General features: G+C 38.5%; 1 protein-coding gene across 1 annotated transcript; it reads left to right on the forward strand.

Moving 5' to 3' along the window:
* The first annotated feature begins 2,676 nt into the window (after positions 1-2,676).
* On the forward strand, positions 2,677-17,908 carry HHLA1 (HHLA1 neighbor of OC90). Its single transcript, XM_038175304.2, has 14 exons — positions 2,677-2,854; positions 3,961-4,041; positions 4,508-4,591; positions 4,684-4,767; positions 6,032-6,115; positions 6,695-6,751; positions 6,860-6,946; positions 7,616-7,708; positions 8,556-8,753; positions 9,342-9,413; positions 9,678-9,749; positions 16,867-17,023; positions 17,358-17,440; positions 17,636-17,908. Exons 2-14 carry the CDS (start codon positions 4,020-4,022, stop codon positions 17,677-17,679), a joined length of 1,137 nt encoding a protein of 378 aa, XP_038031232.2. The 5' UTR covers positions 2,677-2,854; positions 3,961-4,019; the 3' UTR covers positions 17,680-17,908.
* The last annotated feature ends 3,358 nt before the right edge of the window (positions 17,909-21,266 follow it).

Genomic DNA, 21,266 nt, shown 5'->3' on the forward strand with positions numbered 1-21,266 from the left:
GGGTGTCAGGCCAGCATTACAATCATGGTCTATAGTCTACCTGTTGCTCAGATCCTGAACATCGTTACATGGAGAACCAAGTTTAGGATTGTTGATGTTAAATCTGTCCACTGGACACTGGACTCTGCCTATGAATAACTTTTTGAGCCCACATAAAGAAGATGGGTTATGAAATCTGGGGAATGAGACTTGACCAAGGCTTTCTCTCATCCTCAGCCTCACTCTTCAGTACATGGTATGCAGAAACTGGATGAGCTTAGGTTTGGGGCCAAACAGAAAGTATCACCCAGATAGACCTAATAGATAAGGATTACCTGAATAGCTTCTCAGAGCTTTGTTTGAATTTGCAGAGCTAGTGCTTAAACACTTTAGAGTCATCAGACAAGCAAACACAGATGTTTCAGACACAGAAAAGCTTTGTATCATTTCATCCTCCCAAGGCAGGTTTTCTTTACCATTGCTAAGTACAAAACTATTTTCAGACTGTGTTAATCCTCCAGTGAATTAAATATGAGAAAGATTTTAAACATGATGGCAATAGATTGTTAATCAAGAAGTGCTGTCTTCAATATAATGGTTCACTGTGTGCTACTAAGAGAGGAGATGGCTGATATATTAATAAAAAAAAAAAGTGTTTTTTTGTTGTTGTTTTTAATTTTCATACACTCCCTACTTTTCTGACAGCTAGTTATTTATTTTGTATTTTCCAATATTCTAAATAATAATAATAATGGAGGAAAGCAAGGACCTTCCTTCTGTTTTTTTCTAGCCATCTCTAAGGTAGCACAGGACACAGCTGGGTGAGAATAATTAACTGTAGAAATACAAGATTAAGAATGCCTGGGAAAGCAACAGTTCTTCAGAAAAGGAGCTTGATTGATAACTGATTGAACCTAAATAAATGTCATCTCATTTCAACAGCAATAAAAAAGTGGGTACTTGGTGTGTCATTGTGCTTTAGGTACAGTTCATCCTGCCAGAGAAGAAGACTCTGTAGACAGCCTCACCAAGTTCCAGTAAAGAGACAGTTAATTGGTACTCACAGAGCAAGAGATTGTATACTCATACAAACACAAAAAAAAAATACTGATTGTGTGATTTCTGATTCTTTGCCATTTATGCCACCAATCTTTTCTTTGCATCCATATTACTCTCATGGTCACATCATTCTGGGACAAGGTCTAGACAAAACTGCACAACACTACAAACACTACCAATACCAAAACAGCATTTCTTTCTCCTAGAGCTGCCAAAGCCACTGGGAGTCAGACTTCATAATGCGGTGGTTCTGTTGGCATGTGCCAGCAAAGATGAGCCTGGGATTTCTGTGTCTCTTTCTGGTTTGGAACACAGGTAAGGACGTGGTTTGGTGCTCCGCAGGGAATCACCAAGATATCTCTTTTCCAGTTGTTCCCATAGCCTGAAGTATTTCCCCACTCCCATATCCATAGCAGACTTGGTTCTGTATTCTTTCTCCCTCCGTAGGCAAGACTGATGGGCTGGGGCTCCAGGACTGGTGCCATACAGCAGGACAAGGCAGGTGATGGCAAAGGTTTATTCGTGACTTATGAGCCATGAATATGGAGTCAGAAGGTTTTATAGAGAAAGACAAAGAAGACTTAGAAGACTTCTTACCAGCTAGATTGACAGTCTAAATAAATTTGTCTCATAAGTCTCATAAATTTGGCTCATCTGATTAGCACCATATCAGGAGGCGTGACTTACAGTCCTTGTAACATCGATTATCCACAGGTTGTTTTTCTTTTTTATGCATTCATACATAAAGAAGGAATGATAAGAAGTGTATCATGAGATTCCATCCTGCAGAAGGCATGAATTTTTGAAAAAATTAGGATAAGCATCCAAGTTTCACCAATTTGGGTAAAAATGACCAGATTATGTAGTCTCAACAACCCTTTCTTCTGCTGTTTCCAGTCCTCCAGCTTTACTCTTGCTGAAGAGGAAACTGACCCCAAGTCTCCTACCCTCTGGTGACAGCTCTGCCCATTAGTCTATAACGCAGAGAGGGGCATCACCAGCTTCACCAGGCGAGCCCCCCTCAGCACCAGATTACAGGAGAGGACTTCTCTCTGGTGATCTTGGATGGACTGAGATACTGAAGATTCAGAGAGATGTGAGAGCTTAGTGTTAGCAAGTGCTGGCTCATTTGAGGAGCCTTCTGGATTACCCTTTGGGGGCTCTCAAATCTCCAGTGGTGGGACAGGGAGCTTAAGTACAAAAGTCCTGCTATTCAACCTGTCCTGCGATGGCTAAATCACTGCTTTGTATCATCTCTTTGTTGGTCACTGAAGTGAGTCCAAACTCCTGAGCCCCACCCCAGTCTGTTTCCCAGATCACGTCTCTTTAGAGTGGCCCTCAGTTGAACACCTGCTCTGAATTACAAACATGCACGCAGCCTACGTAGATCCCTTTTGGTTAAGCTTCATTACGTACATTGCAATGTATTGCTTGCAAGTCCAGTTTCAGACTGCAAAAACAGTATTTTGTTTTGATTTTTGAGTTAAAGGGACAAGCTCTGATATTTAATCTGTTCTCCTCCTTTAGCTGGCAGCTAGGGGACCTGACAGATTTTTTGGGACATCCTTATTCTTAGGCAACTGATCAGCTGCTGTTACACATATTCAGTGTCCTGCTTTGCAGTGCTTATGTCCATGGGTGCCTGGGTTATAATGAATAACAGCAGCAAAGTAATGTTTATGGAGAGCTCAATTGAGGGCCACTTGCTAGCACAACGGGGAAAACAGTTCCTCAAGTCTCTTTCTTCACTTCACAGCTTCATGCATAAGAAGAGAACATAAGAGAGAGAAGCAAGCGGCGGTGCTGGCTACTGCAGGTAACAAGCAACCCCTGAGGATTCCCCTCGAGCCTGTGTGTGGGTGTTAATGGGGTGGGAGATATTGTACCAAGCGGGGAGGTGTTGGCGGGTGGGCCTTTCTCCTGTGGAGTCTGTGAATACAAAGCCACCACTACTGCATGGGCTCCTAACCCCAACACAGGCAGCTCCTCAGGACTATGAAAATCCCTGCTTAATCCATTTTAACCTCTGTCCTTCCAGCAATGTGAGGTGGAGTTGTCTCTTTCTTCTTCCCATGGTCTGTAGGACAGGGCTGTCATCTCCAGTCTCATTTGCCTTAACACACTCAGTTTGGAACAGGTTAAAAACGATACTGATGTCATTAGAAAATCATATTTCTCCACAAATTTGATTTTGTTCTCGTCCTGGCTTTCTGTGCTTCTTTTTCCATCCTGCTCTGTTTTTTCTCTCTCTGCCATGCAGACACAGACCTTCCTCCTTGCACACACAGAGGCACCACAGCACTCTACGTTTATATGACTTCATGGGAGGGAGGCAAAATATCATATTTGAAAGTTCAGCTTGGGAAAAACAGACAAGCAACATCAACAGGAAGAAAATGTCTTTTTAAATAAAAAATGTGTTTCAGCTGCAGTCAGTTGAATCTATGGTAGTGGTGTAGCCATCAAGGTAGCTGGAAAAAAATATATATATATATCTGTGTTTTCATCACCGTTCTATATTGCACTGGGGATTTCCCAGGTACTTTTACCTCCATTTGTGATCTGCACAGAGAGACCCGCTTTTATTTCTGAAGAAAATGCACATTGGCCATCACGAGGGGGCACCAAAACGCAAGGACTGGTTGCTGCTCCTGGCAGCCTGCTCCAGGGCATGCTCAAGGGAGCAGGGGACACAGAGCCCTGCCTGAATTTTGGCCTGCTATTGCACTGCCTGCTCTATCTTGTTATTTTCTCAACTTCTCTCTGCACTCCCGGAATATTCCTTTCCTAACCACAGTTTCTTTCCGTGTGCCTCAATACATAAACCGCTTATTTCATTTTCCCGTTTTGGCAGCTTTCTGCTGTACACAATCAGGGGATTAGCAGCCATTTCCAGCTGCTCAGAGACCCTTTCTTTTCCAGAGCTGCCTGCAAAGTCTGTGGATCTGGCTGCTCTTAACCTGACCGAGCTGGTGAACGGCATGCTGAGCACGGCACTCAGAGGTAATGCTGCAGAGGCTGGGCAGGTCACGCAGGCAGTCAGCCCCACGGTGAATGAGATAAAGGGCTGATGGTGTTAGCAGGGGAAGTCATAAATGCATGCTCTCTGCCTCCAGAATTAACTCTCAGAGCAAGCTACACTTGCATATTTATAGTGCAGATAGCTGTCTACCCCAAAAGAATTTAGAAATTAGAGTGTTTATATATAGGCATAGCATAATTACTTATGGGATGCCTTTAGAAAGCACTGTATAACCCAGTGCGGATTTGCCTGCCTGACTTAAAAAAAAAAAAAAAAATGTAATACCAATGATCCTTCCCCCAGTGGAAATGAAAAGGAATTGAGTCTCAGGCAGCTGTAGAGCATCAGCACCTCAGGAGTCTTTTAGAAACCAAATGAGCAGAGCCGAAACATTCTGTTCGCATAATTTGTTCCAAATGCTAATAGCATGGGCATGTATTTCTGCAGGTACCAAAAAACTCTTCTCTTTGCTGAGTGTCACGTCTTACAGCTCGTTTGCCTTCCACAAAGTGTCAGTCACCGTTTATAACAGTGAGTGCCTCAGCGCTTTGCTCCGCACAGGAGCGGTTCCTCTCACGTGGCACGTGCATCAAGATACCCATTTTCTCCTTCTCTCTCCACAGTTTCTAGCCTGAAAAATGTTGACCCTGGCAAGTTTCCTATGCATTACTGCTACTGTTTAAACAATGTGACAAATGACTTGGCAGGTAGGTACACAAAAGAGGTTGGCAATTGAATGTGCTTAAGGTAAATTATTTCCTTAGGAGCTGAAGGCTGCAGCCTGAGCTCTGCAGGCTTTTTATTTTTGTACAAATAGCATCACCATACTGAAGTCAGCAGCCATTACTCATAAGGAGTGTTGCTATGAACCTCTGGGGAAACTTGATGAAAATCTCAGGTGGTTGCACCCAACCGGCCACTCTGCGATGGAGCCATCAGTCAAGTGAGCAGTGTGGCTTGCCTGGTGGAAGGACCTTGCTTTCCTTCTCTGAGTACAAAAAGCAGTGCAGGACAGACAACTTAGCATTTTTTAATACATTATCTTGGCCACTTTCGCTCTCCTGAGTTGACTCACAGAAGACAAACAAGGGTTTCTTTATACCAACAGAATCCAGTAACCTCAATAAGCCAAACAGGAGTGAAAAGTAAGGATTAATGCCTGCATAGAGCTGTTTAATTAAGTGTCAAATGCTATTGACCCTTCAACAGAGAAACAGTGAGTTTTGTGGTTATTTTTCTGGGCACACACAGCTCACAAGCCTTGTAGCATAATGACCCAGTCTGCACTGGAAGACGGTGCAGACACTTAAATCTTCCTGTCCCAAATCCAAAATATGATTGTTAGAGCACCCTCCCAGGCAGTGGAAATTGTGGGCCCAACACAGGTTGCAAGAGCTAGTGTCTGTCACTCCCTAAATTAGAATGTTGACCTGTTACTGCTAGAACCTGTTAGTTTAAAAATAAATAAATAAATAAATAAATAAATAAATAAATAAATAAATAAATAAATAAAAACTCCACCACTAACCATTTTTTGAGCTAACAGTATCTGTTTTTCTGAAGCAGACTTCAGAGTAGATGGACAATCACATGTCCCCACATGGTCCCATGTGGCAGATAGGCAATCACTGCCACAGAGCCTACAGGCTTGGGCTCTTCTTCTATATTTAAGCAGCCTTAATAGAGTGTTACTTTAAATAGCTCTCTTGAACAGATAGATTCTATTTAAGTTTTCATTTACGTACATTGGTGCTATTTTGCATACAAACTTTGACACGTATTTCCACAGAGTAATCCAATGGCTTCCTAAGTCTACTCCTATACAGCAGAAAAGTTCTGAACTTTTACATATTTCAATCATTTTCATGTACAAGCACATATCCAAATATGATCACTTATAAAAATGATTTCTGATAATGTGGATAGTTGAATATGTTTTCAAATATAAATTTTCTGAATTTTGTTGTCTAGATTTTACAGCTTTACTTGTTGATATAATTGGAAACTCCACCAGTTATCTCACCGAAATTTTCAAATCTACTTCTATTCTCTCAGGTTTGCATTTCCTCTTAAACATTTGTCATTGTCTTATTTGTGTGATTTAGTTCTGACATGGAAACAAGCATAGAAATGCATATAAAAGTTTATTGCTCTTATTTGGCAGCATTTATGCTCTAAAGCATGACTGCAGCTGTAAAACAAAGTCTCCTTAGGGGAACAATCTATACATATATATAAAATTTAAAATATGTAGTATAGAGATGTATGTTTCTATGAACATATATGTTTTACTTGATAGTTTGATGAATTGTTATTGAACACTGATATTTTAGGAAATTATGACCCTACGTGCTATATTTTTTGATTTTTTTTTTTCTTGTAAAAATGCTTGTATTAAGAATTTTAATTAAATTAAAAATTTATACTAGGAGAAACATTTCTCCTAGAAATGTTAGCATTTGGATTTGGTGCTGGATTAAGATTAAGATTTTGTCAAAGTCAAATCTGAATTAAAATATTTGACTAATTGTAGTAGCCACATAGCATTCTGGGTTTGTGTTTCACTGTTTAAGATAATATCATATAATGAAAACTGGTAACAATGACCTGGTTTACATTTTTTTTGCCTTTTAGTGCGTCAGAGCAATGATTCAGATTGTATCTACATTTGTGTGATGACAGGCCAAACAGGTAAATGACAAAATCATTCTAGTTCAAAATATTGTCCTATTTACTTTCAATGATGACTTATACTAGAAACAAGTCTGTCTTCATATTTTTAATCATTTATATTTGCAGGGAGAAATCTGTCTGACTTTTGGGAAATATTGGAGAAGCCCCCTGTTATTAATTACACATTTTCCAGTAACACATCATCTGACCTGGGTAAGTACATCCTGGGGAATAAAAAGAAACAGCAACAACAGTGAAAACAATGCCCAGGTAGCACTTGCAATGAACGCTCCTTTTTCATCTTGTAAAAATAAGTAAAATTTAAAAACATTTAAATTATTGAATATGACATCTTCTACTGGAAGAGCAAACAAAAGCTCCTGGGATCAGAACTTTCATCGGATTCAGCACTGGGATGGGAAGGCTCTGTAATATTCTTGAACTAAATGGTTATCTCCCTTAGCTCTCAGCACAAGTAATCTGAATTTATGTGAGTATCCTTTGGAAAGGAGTCAGATATACTCAGACAGCGTGCTGCATGGCTTCTCCACCTGTAACTTCTTTGCCAGGTTGAGCTGACTGTAGATACTGACCTCTTATTGCTGCCAGTATTTCTCATTTTTAACAGTGGATTAAAACAGGAAGACATGGAAATCAGTGGCAGGTTCACCTGTGCTGAAAGCTGTAGGAAGCCTCTCAACTGTTTAAAAATAAATTTAAAATAAATAATAAATAAATAAATAAATACAAGACACTTTGCCAATAACTTTATTTTAAAAATACATCAATTCCTTTTGCACCAGAACCTGATTTATTTACTTTTTATTGTATGATATTCTATGAATGCTGAGTGCACTAACATTATCTTCTCTTACCTCTAAGATCTGGATTCAATGTTTTCAAGCTTCATGAAATTACAGGAAGACTCAAACAAAACCATGGATCCATCAGTAGAACACAAGTGGACATTTAAAAGTGAGTGAATATTGCCAGACCTTTATATTCTCCTTTATTAATGTCTCAACTAGTGATCTAGGAGTTCTCTAGGAGACAGAGAAGTAAAGAAAAAAATAACTGTCTATTTTAAACCAATAAAAAGTTTTGTTGTTTTGTTTCTTCTTATTGGCATTTTTATGTACTTTATTTAATTAAAATCACTGAAATTAAAACAAAACAAAAAAAAAATGGTTTTGATTTTAAATTGATAACATCTTTGATTTTATATGGCCCTCACTTATGAGTTACTGGTTGTTATTCCTGCCACAAAAATGTAATCAGTTCTCCAATTCCACTATCTGTGCTCTAGTACCTGCCTGCTTCCCTTCACATAGACAAGAGCTTTCATCTTTTCCTCTACAGTAAAAAAGCCTAGGAAATAAAAAATAATTTATGTGAAGAAAGGAAAAAAAACAAACAAACAAACAAAACAAACAAAAAAAAAACACTCTGAAGGAACACTGGAACACCACACCACCACACTTTCTTTTTTGTTTATGAACACTCGGACATTGAAATGTGAGGCGGGAATTAGATGATTTTTTAAGGTCCCTTCCAATCCAAATCATTCTATAATTCTATGTCCTCAGTTAAAGGTTCCAACTTTATTGCTACTCCTCATGAACATATATTTCCTCCTGGAAATAAAAAAAAAATAAAAACCATAATTTTTAAAATGAAGTGAAAAATTGAATCTCAGCTGCCAGTGGAAGCACTTGAAGCATTTTAGGTAGTATTTTCCCCCAGCATGTTACGTTCTCTGCTGCCATGGGGCACCAGAAGGCACTTTTATGGTGCCTTCCCTCTGTCTCTCCTGCTTCTCCAGCTACCAGCACCCCTCTTGCCCTGAAAGGGGAGGACATTCCCACCACGAGGTCCCGACCATGGCCAAAAACAGTTGGTGCGAAGGGATCAGGGTTTCCATCGCTGCACTTGGATGCTTCAGGACCAAGAGGCACAGTTGGAACCCCTCCTGCTGCTGAGGAGATCTTGGCCTCATCATCAGCCTTTCAGACCAGCCCTGGTGAGCTCTGTACAGAGGACCAAAACCTACTTTACCCCATTAGCTCTGGAGTTTAGCCAAAAGCCCAACCCAAACCATGTTTCAGAGGTGGATGTTAGGAGGCCCTTCAGGGAGACCCACTCTTGGTCACTAGTGAGTAGATTTCTTTACTGTAGAGTTGCAAACATAGCGTAGAGGGACCATCCCGTAGTTCCTACTGTTTGGGGAAAAACACAGGTCCTGCTTCTCGTGGACAGATCTGCCACTCAATTCTTTGCTCACATTTTGCTCCAAATCCACTGAATAGACCTGGGCAGGGGTGGGGTAGGGAACACCAAAACTAAAACCGACCATAAAATAGAGCTGATTCTCTAGGTCTCTACTAAAAATATCTTCTTTAAATCCTCTTTCTTTAGCCCGTGTGCTTTCCAAGTTCTAATAAATACAGCTTCTGACCTTTCTTTTTCATCATGACATTTTTATAAGCCACTGCAAGTATTGGGTAAGGACCCTTGTCCGTTGAGCAGTCTCATACATAGCAGGATATTCTTCTCAATTGACAAATAACAAATTTCCTGAATGATGTGGTGTGTCTTTCTGTTCCCACAGGTGATATATATGCATATTGGATGCAGACCATGCCTCCTCAAGAAGCCAGCAAACAGATGCAAACAGAGCCAGGTGAGATTGATCTGGGAAAATAACAGTGTGTTGGTCAGCACATGCATGAAAATTAAAATAATAATAAATAAATAAATAATAATAATAATAATAATATGTATAGAAACAGGAGAGTGTGAATGTATTTATGCATCAACATCTACAGAAGTGTGTATTAGTGGTCTGCAACTTCAGTATTTTTTTTTACTCTTCATCAAGCTTCCTTTTCTCCTTTTTTTTTTCGTTAGCATGTCACAGCATTTTATATTCTTCTTCCTCCTTCAGATTTGCTTTCCTCTGTACTGTCTACTCCACCCTACCGGCCTGGTGTGACAGTGAAACTTCACTCAATTACCCGTAAGTAGTAGTTGAGCATACAGCAAAAATAGTAGCCTGTTTGAAAGTATAACCATGTACACTTTTTCACATGCCGAAACAATGTGTATGTTTAATGTACTATATAGTATATTATATAGTATATTTTATGAATGTAAAACACACAAAACATCAAAGGGATTGCTTCCATATTTCTGAATCATACATGGTCTTACACTGAAAATACAAATTATATTATATTTAAATTGTGTAGTCTACATGTCAATTTTAATATGGATTGGCTATTGGGAAATCTTAAAATTCCTTTATTCCAAAAGAAATTGTCATGCTTTAAATCCTCCTGTTGGTACAAATAAAATGATTAAGTCAATCCCTTCCACATGCAATCTTCAGAATTACCTCAAATTTTTAATTCTGCAAAGTTCCTCTTTGGCTAAAGAAGGACAGTTATCAGTTAGATTTTCAGGAGAACTCAGTTCTTCCTTTTACGGAAGAACTTTTCCTTTTTCCTAAATTCCAAAACAATTGGAATTTAGGAGCTCAGTGTAGTAAATATATGATGATATGCCACTATACTTATAAGTGTCATCTAGTCATGTAGGCGATAAAAGTACATTTCTATGAAGGTATTTAGTAAGACGTTACATGTTTTGAAAAAGTGGCCCTGATACAATTCCAGAAAGGGAATCTGCATTCTGGGAGAATCCATCCCCAACTTTGGATTCTGAGTATGTGAATGAGTCCAGGCTGCTCACTCCCAAATTTGCAAAGTAGAAGCATAGTACAGAAGTACAATGGGAATAAATCTTGGCTGCAAATCCCAATCAAAGTCAAAATCAGCAGTCACCTGAAGAAAATTTCTGCTTGCTCCAACAATGCCAGGAGTGGTAGAATGGTAGAATATAAATTCTGAATTGGGTTTTCACGGGCTTATCACAGGGAAGAAATAATAACTCTTCCAGTGGACTAATGCCAACACCTTAGGGCAGGATTCTCCTGACAAGAGAAGTTGCGTGTATTTCAGCTCCTGATTAAGCACTGCACTCCCTGCTACCCTGCTAATTAATCATAGAATCATAGAATGCTAATGGCATTAAGGAATTAAATTAATGGAGTTTAGGAAGTAAATTAATAGAATTAAAGTAAATTTGAGGGATATGCTGGGGTACACGGTCCAGCTTTGGTATTCGCATAGAAAAGCACTTGAGCATTATTATGATTTCATATTGCTGCTGTATTTGGAGGGAAAATCCACACTGCCTGCACTTGGATCCAGACAAAATCTTCATACCTATATTCCAGACTGGGATTGTGATTATCTGCTATTCAGTTTAACATGATCTTTTTAGAGAAACTTGGTAGCTACCACTGAGGTCAGTTTGTAGCACATAATTCAGGATCAGTGTCTGCAGCTGAAAAGAAGACTAGAAAGGGAAGAAATGGTCCCCACTTTACCAGAATAAACATATGGCTCATTTCCAAGGTTTTCTGGCATTAGGATTGTATTCTCAGCCTCTTGCACCCTAAATCCACCTATTTGGCTGCTCCGAGCTGTGATAGAGATACAAACAGATGGGATGCTCTGGGAAGAGGCTGTCTTTGGTCCCCACGGTGAAGTTGACTGTGTTGCTACCAGAGATGTGATTGTTCCTGGGAGAGGATGAGCAGGAACACGAGTCTTGCTTGGTTGTGAGGACTGCCAGAGGGGATTTTGGAAATCTCTTCCTTGCCCGCTCATGTTTCTGTGCAGTGACTGTCTAATGCCAAAAGCATAGATGCTGGGCTGTGCAATGGTAATATATCAGACTAAATTACAGGGGCTCTTCAGTATCATTTAGTCTTGATATTATAGATAAAAACAGAAGAATTTTCTATTTGTCCAAAGGACAAAAATGCCAATCAAATAATACTTTTAAGATGGTGTGTATGAACACAGAGGAAATAGAAGAAGAAAAAAAAAAATGATCTGAGCAAATTAGGGCCAGCAAATTCAGAAGGTCAGTAGGCAAGGATGGAAAAAAAAAAGAAGTGCTGATTATATGGCTTGTGATATTTTGATGGGGATGATGGAAAAATAAGCTGCACTGTCTGATATTGTTAAACAAAAATGTATGTCTTTGATATGAATTCCTAATAAGTCTGACCAAGAAAGCTGCTGCTGTCCTGTCAAAACAGAACAGGCAAAGTGAAAAACTGAGCATCAGCAGCAGGTGAAGGGACACTCTGCAGCCTTGTGGTCTCCTTCTGTGCTACTGGAACCAACCCAGAACATCAGAGATGCAGCTGGTTCTCCAGCTCCATGCAGGCAACCCTCAGGTCTTTGTTTGGGATTGCTTTGAGGCTTAAAGCCAAAGACTTTCATTGGATTGTCTGTTAATCTCACAGTTTGTAATGGTATTTTAAATACTGACTTCTGTCTGCTCATTGTTGTATTCTAACCCACCTTTATTTGTTTGCAAAGGATTATTGTGAGGGGATAAGCACAATTGTGTCAGACAAGAAAAGTCCTGTTGTAGCTCTTCAGTTTGCTGTTACTGGGAATAATCACATAATAGGAGAGAAGTAACATATCTTTGGTGTTGTCTGCTTTTTACCTTGGTTTTGATGTCATTGCTTGTTGCAGCAACCCAAGAATAGCATCCTCTGCTGTTAATTTTTGTAGCTTTTACTGATTCTGATCAGGTTTTTCATAGTTTTGGTTGTCTGAATTTACTAGCAGAAGTTGGTTTGTTTGTTTTTTCTTTTTCTTTCTTTTTTTTTCTTCTTTTTTTTTTCTTTTTTTTTTTCCTTCTTTTTTTTTTTTTCTTTTCAATCATGCTATTAGGAAAAGAAAGCATTTGAGAGCGTAGGACTCAGTGGGGCATCCATTCTTGGAGGAAATAATGTTATTGATGTTATTGTAGTTAATTAAAAATAATGATTATGAATACAAAGGATTTTGAGAACAGCATCAAATGACCAAACACAGTGGGGGAAGACCTGCAAGAAAGGCAGTGGCAAAGAGGATGGAGAGGAATCTGTTGCCTGGGAGGCTTGGAAAAACTTCAGTAAAACACTGTCTACTGAGATTTATTTCTAAGGAGAGGACTTGGTGGTGGTGAGACAAGAAACAGTTCTTGATGTTAAGAGGCCTTTCAAACCATTCTGTTAAGGAGCTAGTTATCCTTTCAACTTTTTATTTTTTTTTAATTATTGATATTTCTTTCTTTTCACTTCTGTTTAAAGAGTTTTTGTTTAAAGCATCCTCATCTTAACCCCCATGAAATACATTGTATGAAGAAAGTGAACCAGTATAATATCATGAATATAATTTGATTTCTTTACACTCTTGATGGTGTAAAGGGAAGAATTTAAGATGAACTATGTCTTCTTATCTTAATAGGGATCAGATGAATATGCTATGGTAATTCTTGTCCACCGAGACATAACTCTGCACACACACACAGAAAACAGCGTTGCTGGAGTCTGTGAGTGGATTTGTGGTGTGTGCTGTCCAGAAGTTAATCTGCAATGTACTGTCTAGTGGGCAGCACTATAAACCCTATAAAACCTTAAACTGGGAACCAGACCTTTTTGAAAAGGTTGCAATCAGTGAATGGAGAGTCACAAAACTGCTGTCTGTCAGAAACCGTGGCAGAGGCTATATAGCTGCATATATAAATCATGGCATTTTGAGAAGAAAAAAAAATAAAATCAAACAGTGGGGTCACACAGCAGTGAAGAGCAGCCACAGTACTCTGAAGACGAAGACATTATTCCATGAAGCCATTTCTTAAATCACAAAAGTGGATCTATTCATTTACTTGTTTATTTATTGCATGCCAACTGATAAAATATGTGAGTGTGTATTATAGCATGCAGAGAGGGATATTGTAAGCCTGAATTATTCACGGTAACCACGATATTGCTTTTCACTGACGGCAAAATTTAATCTCAGTGTCAAAGAGAGGTGATATTTGGTTCCTAGTGGAAAAGGCTCTTTAGTGCAGCAAGAACTGGTCACTTATCTACCTGCAACAGTAGTGTAGTAATTTCAAAAGGGCAAGAGCAAAGCTCTGCATAGGAAACTGGTTTTTGTGCTTTCTTGTCTGTATTGACTAACCCATTATCTTAGAAAATAAAAATATTAGAAAGGAAACTTTTAAGATAAATTCCTGCATATAAATCTTTTTGCTTCAATCTGAATTTTTAGGAATTAAAAAAAAAAAAAATTAGAAATTTATTACAGTGAGATAAAAAATGACTATGAAGCACTGAAAATATTGATTTCAATGCTGTCATGTAAGTGTAGTATCCAATACACGTAAAATTAAATCTAATATTAATTGAAAAAGAATTTCAACTTTAAATGCAATACTATGTAAATACATCATTTTAAAATGAAATTATTGTTAGAAATGAAAACCAGAGCAATTTGTTTAACTTTCAACTTTTTTATTTGACTTCTTTTCCCTACATAAATGAGTCCACATTGAAATTGCAGTCATTCAATTTACATTTAGATAGAGCTGAATTTCTGCTGGCAAAATGCACAGCTTGAGCAAAGCACTAACACCTGTTCGATGGAATAGTGAGTACCTACCTTGGTGGAGATGTTGAGATTCATTGGAGGGTGGCTTTTAGGAAGTTTTAATTATTCCAAGCAACTCTAACATCCCTTTTAATGGATATCTTACGCGAAAAACTCATCACTGCAAGCTCTGATGTTCAGTTATTAACATGAAGGTTGTTTGTTAAAACAAGACATCGGTCATTTTTAATTGCCAGTAAGTGGAAAAAATCAAGACATGTCAAGATGTGTCAAGTGCTAGCGATCATGCAAAACTGCTGAGATTGAGGGAAATGGGGCTCCTTCTTGCCCGTCACTGACTAATTACAACGCATTGTCTGTGACACACAGCCAGTGGTCCTCTTTCAGAGGGGACCAAGAGCGTGAGAGCTGCAAGGTCTGCCCATTACTCCTCCATGATTTCTGCTACCTCGGGCAAGCTCTGGCAGAAGACAAATTGTTTCGTAGCAATCTCTTTCAGCTTGGCAGTGCCTCTATTTTCCTTCTGCCCACGGATGCCATTTTATATTAAACTTCTTGTCAGCACTAGACAACTCAGTCTTATTTCAACAGAACTTCATTAGTCCAAATTTAACCTCTGTAACCTCTCCTATCGCATAACATAAGATGGCCCAAAGCTATAAAGTATGTGAGACATGTGAACCTGGAAATGCAATTACACTGTCTAAGGGGATTATGCTCTGCAGGTAAGACAGTTTATCTAGGCATGTGGCCAAAGCCTGCTGCTGGTTTCACAAATGAAAAAGCCAGCCAGCAATCCCACAGCTGCTGCCTTTGCTCCCCACATTTGGGCTCTTCCACCCCAGTGGGTGGAAGGGAGAAGGACACCCAGGTCATGCAAAATGTGGCTTCTCCTGTCATGGTCCCTGGTTATCTTCTTCCAGTTCCAGTGGTGTTTGCAGGGATGTCCCTCAGTTTTTGGAACTCTGGCACAGGGTCAGCACCTTTAGAAGGCTTGCTGCACACAGGGGGCAGCACGATCTGCACACCACAGTGACCCAAGTGTGCCTCCCCACAGCACCTCCTCTGCAAGAGTGACAATATTTAATTCACAAAGGAGAGTTGATTCCACACACATTTCAGCCACTTCCTAGCCTTTTAGCACAGTTTAAATGACACATTAATTTTTCCTTGAAAGCCCTTTGATTTTTACCTACCATAACACAACTGTTAACTAAGTTAATGTAACTAACAGCAAAGACTCAAGATGATGTGTGGCAGAGTATGGCTTCAAGAAAACAAGATTATAGCTAATGTTATATTTTCTCTTAATATGGTAAAGAAAAACACTGAAAAAAAATATAAGAAAGCAGCTTCAGTTTTGCATTACCCTTTCTAAGTTTCCCTCATTTTCACCTTGCTTTGTTTTCTCTTTTATATAATTGAAAGGGAGGCTGAAAGGAGATTGTATTTCACATTGGGGAAAAAAAGAAAAAAAAGAAAGAAAAAAAAAACACATAGCAATTCTTATAACCTGCCATCACCTATTCTGTTATATTATATTATCTGCAGCCTGGCACAGGTGCATTTTCTGGTGGGGTGAACTGTTTGGTGTACAAATGTTTCTCTCTCACTGCTGACTGCAGAAGATTCAATGAACAGAATAAACTAGATATTTTCCTTTTAGTGGACTTCAGAGAGGGGAGAGGGAGTCCATCCCTCACTACACAATTTTCCTGCATTTTTCTTAAGTTAAATTAATATAATCATGGTCACTTGTAGGAAAACCAACCAAACAAAAACAAACATAGATTAACCAACTGGCAGCTGACCAAGAGTAAAATAGAGAAATGATTCAATACAGGCAAAAATTGACCTTTTCTCCTCCAGTTTCTTGGTAGTTTTCAAGAAACCTGTAGGAAACTATTTATCCAGAGGATTTTTAATTTTCTCTAAAAAGTTATCTGAAATTAGATGATGATTCAAGTTACTGGAAGCAAGAGGGGGAAAATGGCAGACAAATATAGAAATAGACAGAAAGAAAGCCATAACCTCCATATAAATCATGTTTATTTTGTTAATTAGGCTGAAAAGGAGATGAAAAGAACAGTGAAAGACTGACTGCTTATTATCGCCGTTGTATTTAGCCTAAGATTCAGACTTAGAGGGTGTGTGTATTAAAGAGTATGGCAATGGAAATGGGTATTGCATTAAAGTATCATATCCATATAGAAAATATCAAATATAATAAGTATATGGTGCTGTCCATCTCACTGCATTGTGCTGTGGAAAACTGATACTTCCATGGCAACTGAACCTCCACCTAAAGAGGTAACAATAAATAAATTACATCTTTAGAGTTGTTCCTTATATTTGTGATAAATAAAAGCAACATGGACTTTAATAACTAGAAATGATAAATAATAAATTGAAAAGAACATCTGTGCTATCAGTCTAACAACTGCCAGACTGTGTGGCTTTCTATTCAGTTATCTGCCGCACTCAACTCGATTTTAAGATACCTATGTGAGCTCTTTAATCTGCATATGTCCCTTAGCCCAGATAAGTAATTGTAGGAAATTTTATGGGAAAAATTTATGAATTATTTCACAGTTGTGTTTTTCCTAGGATGTCCACAAGCGATCTTCAAAGAGTCCCGTGTGACTTCGCCTCCTGTCACAGTCATAGTGCAGAAGATCAATCCTTGTGTGATGGAGCTGTGCAGGTTTTTCCAGCTGTGCCTCTGTGTTGGTCGAAGAAAATATTTCAGAAAGGAAGCCATGAGGTAAAATCTGACAGCAGTTTCACTTGCTTCTGTCTTCTTAAAATAATCCTTCATGCTTTTGCAAAAAAATGACAATTTTCAGTCACCAGTACTTACTTTTAAGTCTGTGGCTACTGGCTGAGTCCCATGTGGGCCCCCAGGGCACTGATCTGGCCTCCAATTGTCAGACTAGGTTAATGTTGCTCAGCCAAATTTTTCCAAGTATCTAATGGCATAGGTGAGGTCAGAATCTCTCTGTTACTATGTTCAAAGTGCAATATTAGCAGCATGACGTGCATTCAGCTATGCTTATGTCAGATAGCAGGACAGTACTCTCCTAACTTTACTTCTTTAGGTACTGTGTTGAATACTATTCCTGGTTCTTGAAAAATGCAAGTTATGTCTGTGAACGAGTCAAAAGAGTTGCTTATTCCCACAGTAAGTATGTTTTCTATCTAAACCTCTACATACCTTAAGAATATATAACAGAGTATTTGCTGACTTTCTTCAGATAGCTATTTCTCCTGATGAAGATTTTTTAAGGTATTAAAAAGAGATTTATTGAACCATGTATAGTGTTATTATTCTCCTTGTAAAACCTGTTCTGACTGCAATTTTCCTTTGTTCTTCCAGCATTAAAACAGAAATGCCTTAAAAACATCTGTAAATCAGTTTAGAGCACTGAAGAATTTCACTGGAATTCAGATGATCGGTGGCAGTTTTAGTAGTCTCTTTCATTTCTCAGTGTAAGAAAAATCAGATTGTGATATGTTATTTACAAATATTTGTAACAAGACAAGTTATTAATTGGATGTTAACCTAGGAATCTGTCTTCCTCGAAGCAATGTAAAAATGATGTGTAAAAACAGATGCATTTTATACAAGTGTTGTAACTGCAATAAAAACATTGGAAGGCTTTTTAAAATTTTATTTTATAAAGGACTCTTATATGGTTGGTTAGTGCATGTAATTAGTTTCCTCTAGTACAATTTAAAATTAACACAAAGTTATCAAAATGAGCAAATATAAGATACTTTTAAAACAAGTTGAAATATTAAAGACAACATTTTTATTTTTTATTTTTTCCTGGGGGCTAAACCCATGCAGACTGTCCATGATTCTGAATCAAGATACCCCCACTATTTCAGCAACTCATCTCGTGCAGAGCTCAACCGGAAATGTTCACACCTCTGGTACCCTCACTCTGTGACACATTTGTGTGAGCTCAGCAAGAATCATGACTTTTCTTCCTTAATTGCACCTCTGGTAAACTAAAATACAATTATTAAAAAAAAAAAAAAAAAAAAAAAAAAAGAATAGTCAAACAAGGCACAGTCCTGTATTTTGCTTCACTGCAGCAATATGATTCCTCAGTCAGCCTAAAGTACATAATCAAGTCATTACAACATCCAACAAAAGAGGAATATTTGCAGTACAGCTGATATGCATTGATGTTTCACTGAAATTTGTGTTCAAAGTAATATAATGTGTAAGAGAAAGGTGGCACCATAGGGAATGCTGACCCCAGAGAAAGATAGTTCTTTCCCCAAAAAAAGGTTAATTTATTGTGCCCAATGGCACAAAGGAAGCATTAATCTTTCATTCGTATCAAAGCGCAGGACAGACTGGAGTAGCATCAATTGCAGTTGATATTGCAATGTAGGCCAGTGAAAGAAAGGCATGAAGATATAGTGGATGTGTAAATTGGAGGGAGTGTTAAATATGGCCATGATACTGCAAAGCTGCACCACAGCACCTCTCCTCACCCAAGGCAAGATCAATTCTGTTGTGAAGGGCTGGGTGACAACAACTTTGTGCAACAGCTGCTTTTCAAACCCACAAAAACATTGTAAAGTCTGAAGACATGATAAAAAAGTAAATCTATATTGCTTCTTACAGTCATTATCATCATTACGTTTCCTGAGAATTGAGGAAGAAGGACATGCAAGGATGAACATAAGGTGGGGGAGGAAGAATGATTTTGTTTGACTTCCTGGTTTTCAATAATTGAAAGAAATATATTTTTGTCAAAATCTTCCCTTTGAGAAGATTTTTTTTTAATTATTATTATTTTAATGTTTTTGAGTTGTAGCAACGGTCTCCATGCTACAGGAGGCTTTTGTGTCCAGAAATCACTGGCTTCTGCATTTTTGCTGCAGGAATAATGTGAGTCCTAGGGCAGAGTGCTAACTAACCTCTGTGTGGTACAACAAGTGCCATGTCTGGCACTGCATGTAGGTCACATCTGTCTCCAATTTAAGGTCCTAGAAAGGGTTAGGAACTACTGCCTGAATGTGTTCATGGGGAGAGAATTAGTGAATGCCATGTAGTTAAAGGTGTCTTGTGAAAAGATCTAAAGGCACGTGTCCTGAGTGACAAACTTCTTGTCACAGTTGCTTAAGACTCACTGCTTGGCTTGCCCAAGAGAATAATGAAAATTAATGGGGAAAAAAAAAAGAAAAAAAAAAAAGAAAGAACAAAAAAACCTACTAAATATCTAAATATGAAAAGGAATAAAAAACAAGACTCTGTTTAAAACAAAACAAAAACAAACAAAAAAAAAAACACAACGTGTTTCCATATTCCAGGGTTTTCATTCCTGAAACGCCTCAATGCCTTGCCAGAAGTTCATAAAAGATGATGGCATTCATCACCATTCATCAGAAATTCAAAGGACTTGTGTTTACTATTATGCCCACTTGAACCCACTCTGATTTGTCAGGTTGAAATTTTTCATCAAGACAGTAAAAATGCACTACAGGAAACCCCTGAGGTAGCTGAGGACTCCAGCTGGAAACATCAAAACTCATGGAGGTTGTAGGAAATCTATTTTCATATCATTCTGGTATAATCTCTGCCATATTTTCCTCTTGTCTAAAGTTCCTTGATAGAGCTGGTCACAGAGCTGGTATGACTGGACCAAGAAATATTTGTCCTTCTCCTGGCAAGATGTCAGTACTGAACCAATACAGACAAGTGTAGTTCACTGGATCTTGGAAGAGCCAAAACTTTTCTTCATGTAGATATTGTTATAGTTATATTTTATATTTTATATTGTTATAGTTCTTTTGCCAGTCTTTTCTCTTCGTTATGGTAAAGTTCAGTGGAGAGTTGGCCTAAAGTGCCTTAAATGAAGTTAAGAGTGCTGTGGCATCCTAATTTGCTGACCATGTGACCTCTTGTCCAAGTTATGTCTTGGGAGGATCAGGATGAGATATTGATATTTCTGGGAGACCTTGTTGACACTGCTTTCTGCTACAGCACTTTGGGAAAATTTTGTCTAGACTGCGTCTCTGAAAGGGCTTTGAGCAAGCCTTGGGGAGGGCCTTGGGTGAGTACTGAAGGTGTGCATCTCACAGAGAGTGTGTGATGGGATATCTGCAGCAACAAACTAGAACCATCCATGTCAACTGGGACCTAAGTCTTCTCATCAGCTTCAACTTCAGCCACCTGCTGAAGTTCAGGACAGATGAAGTAGCTTTCACCAAAAACACATCTCTGGAAAAAACAACAACAACAAAAAACACCTTTGCTAAGGTATTTTTGAAAGGTAGCTGTGTCTGACCCTGGCAGAAAGCACACCTTCCTGAGGAGGAAAAGCCAATGAGCCACAGCTCATTGATTCAGCTTTCCCCTGGATTTCACTCAGCTTTGGATCAGAGCCACAGTGGATAGACAAGAGCAGACTTCTCAACCTCGAGGAATGCCAGTGTTTAAAGCTGTATAAATTTTCACTCATCTTTCACCACTGAACACTACCTCTTGCTAAGGCACATTCACATGCCCCAGAGATTTTGTGATTAATAACAGTGGAATGATTGTTATTTAATTACAGCCACAGAGTATTAGGGCAAGTTACTATACGGTGAATGCACCTGCAGAAAAGACCTCTCAGTATAGATCCTTTACATGGCTGGAGCTATATTACTAAAATACTCTGTGGGCATAATGACTCTTAGGAACTTCATGGAAGGATTAATTAATAAATGTTGAAGTGGGTTTGAAAAAGGAAGTGATCACATGGGTGAGGTATATATCCAAGCAGGTATAAATCACTTAGTACTGACTTTGCTGAAATCCATTTGTCTTTCATCCAACTGCTTTCGAATAATATCCCTCAAGGTAAGCTTTTCTAGATGTACTCTATAATACAGAAATTAGGAGGAAAATGTAGAGAAAAAAAAAAAAGTTATTCAGCACTCTGGAGTACAGGTAAGACTGAAGTGAAGGTAAGAGATTTCAGACAGCAAATTATAAATATTTA

Source organism: Anas platyrhynchos, chromosome 2, assembly GCF_047663525.1.
Source record: "Anas platyrhynchos isolate ZD024472 breed Pekin duck chromosome 2, IASCAAS_PekinDuck_T2T, whole genome shotgun sequence".
NCBI classification, from domain to species: domain Eukaryota; kingdom Metazoa; phylum Chordata; class Aves; order Anseriformes; family Anatidae; genus Anas; species Anas platyrhynchos.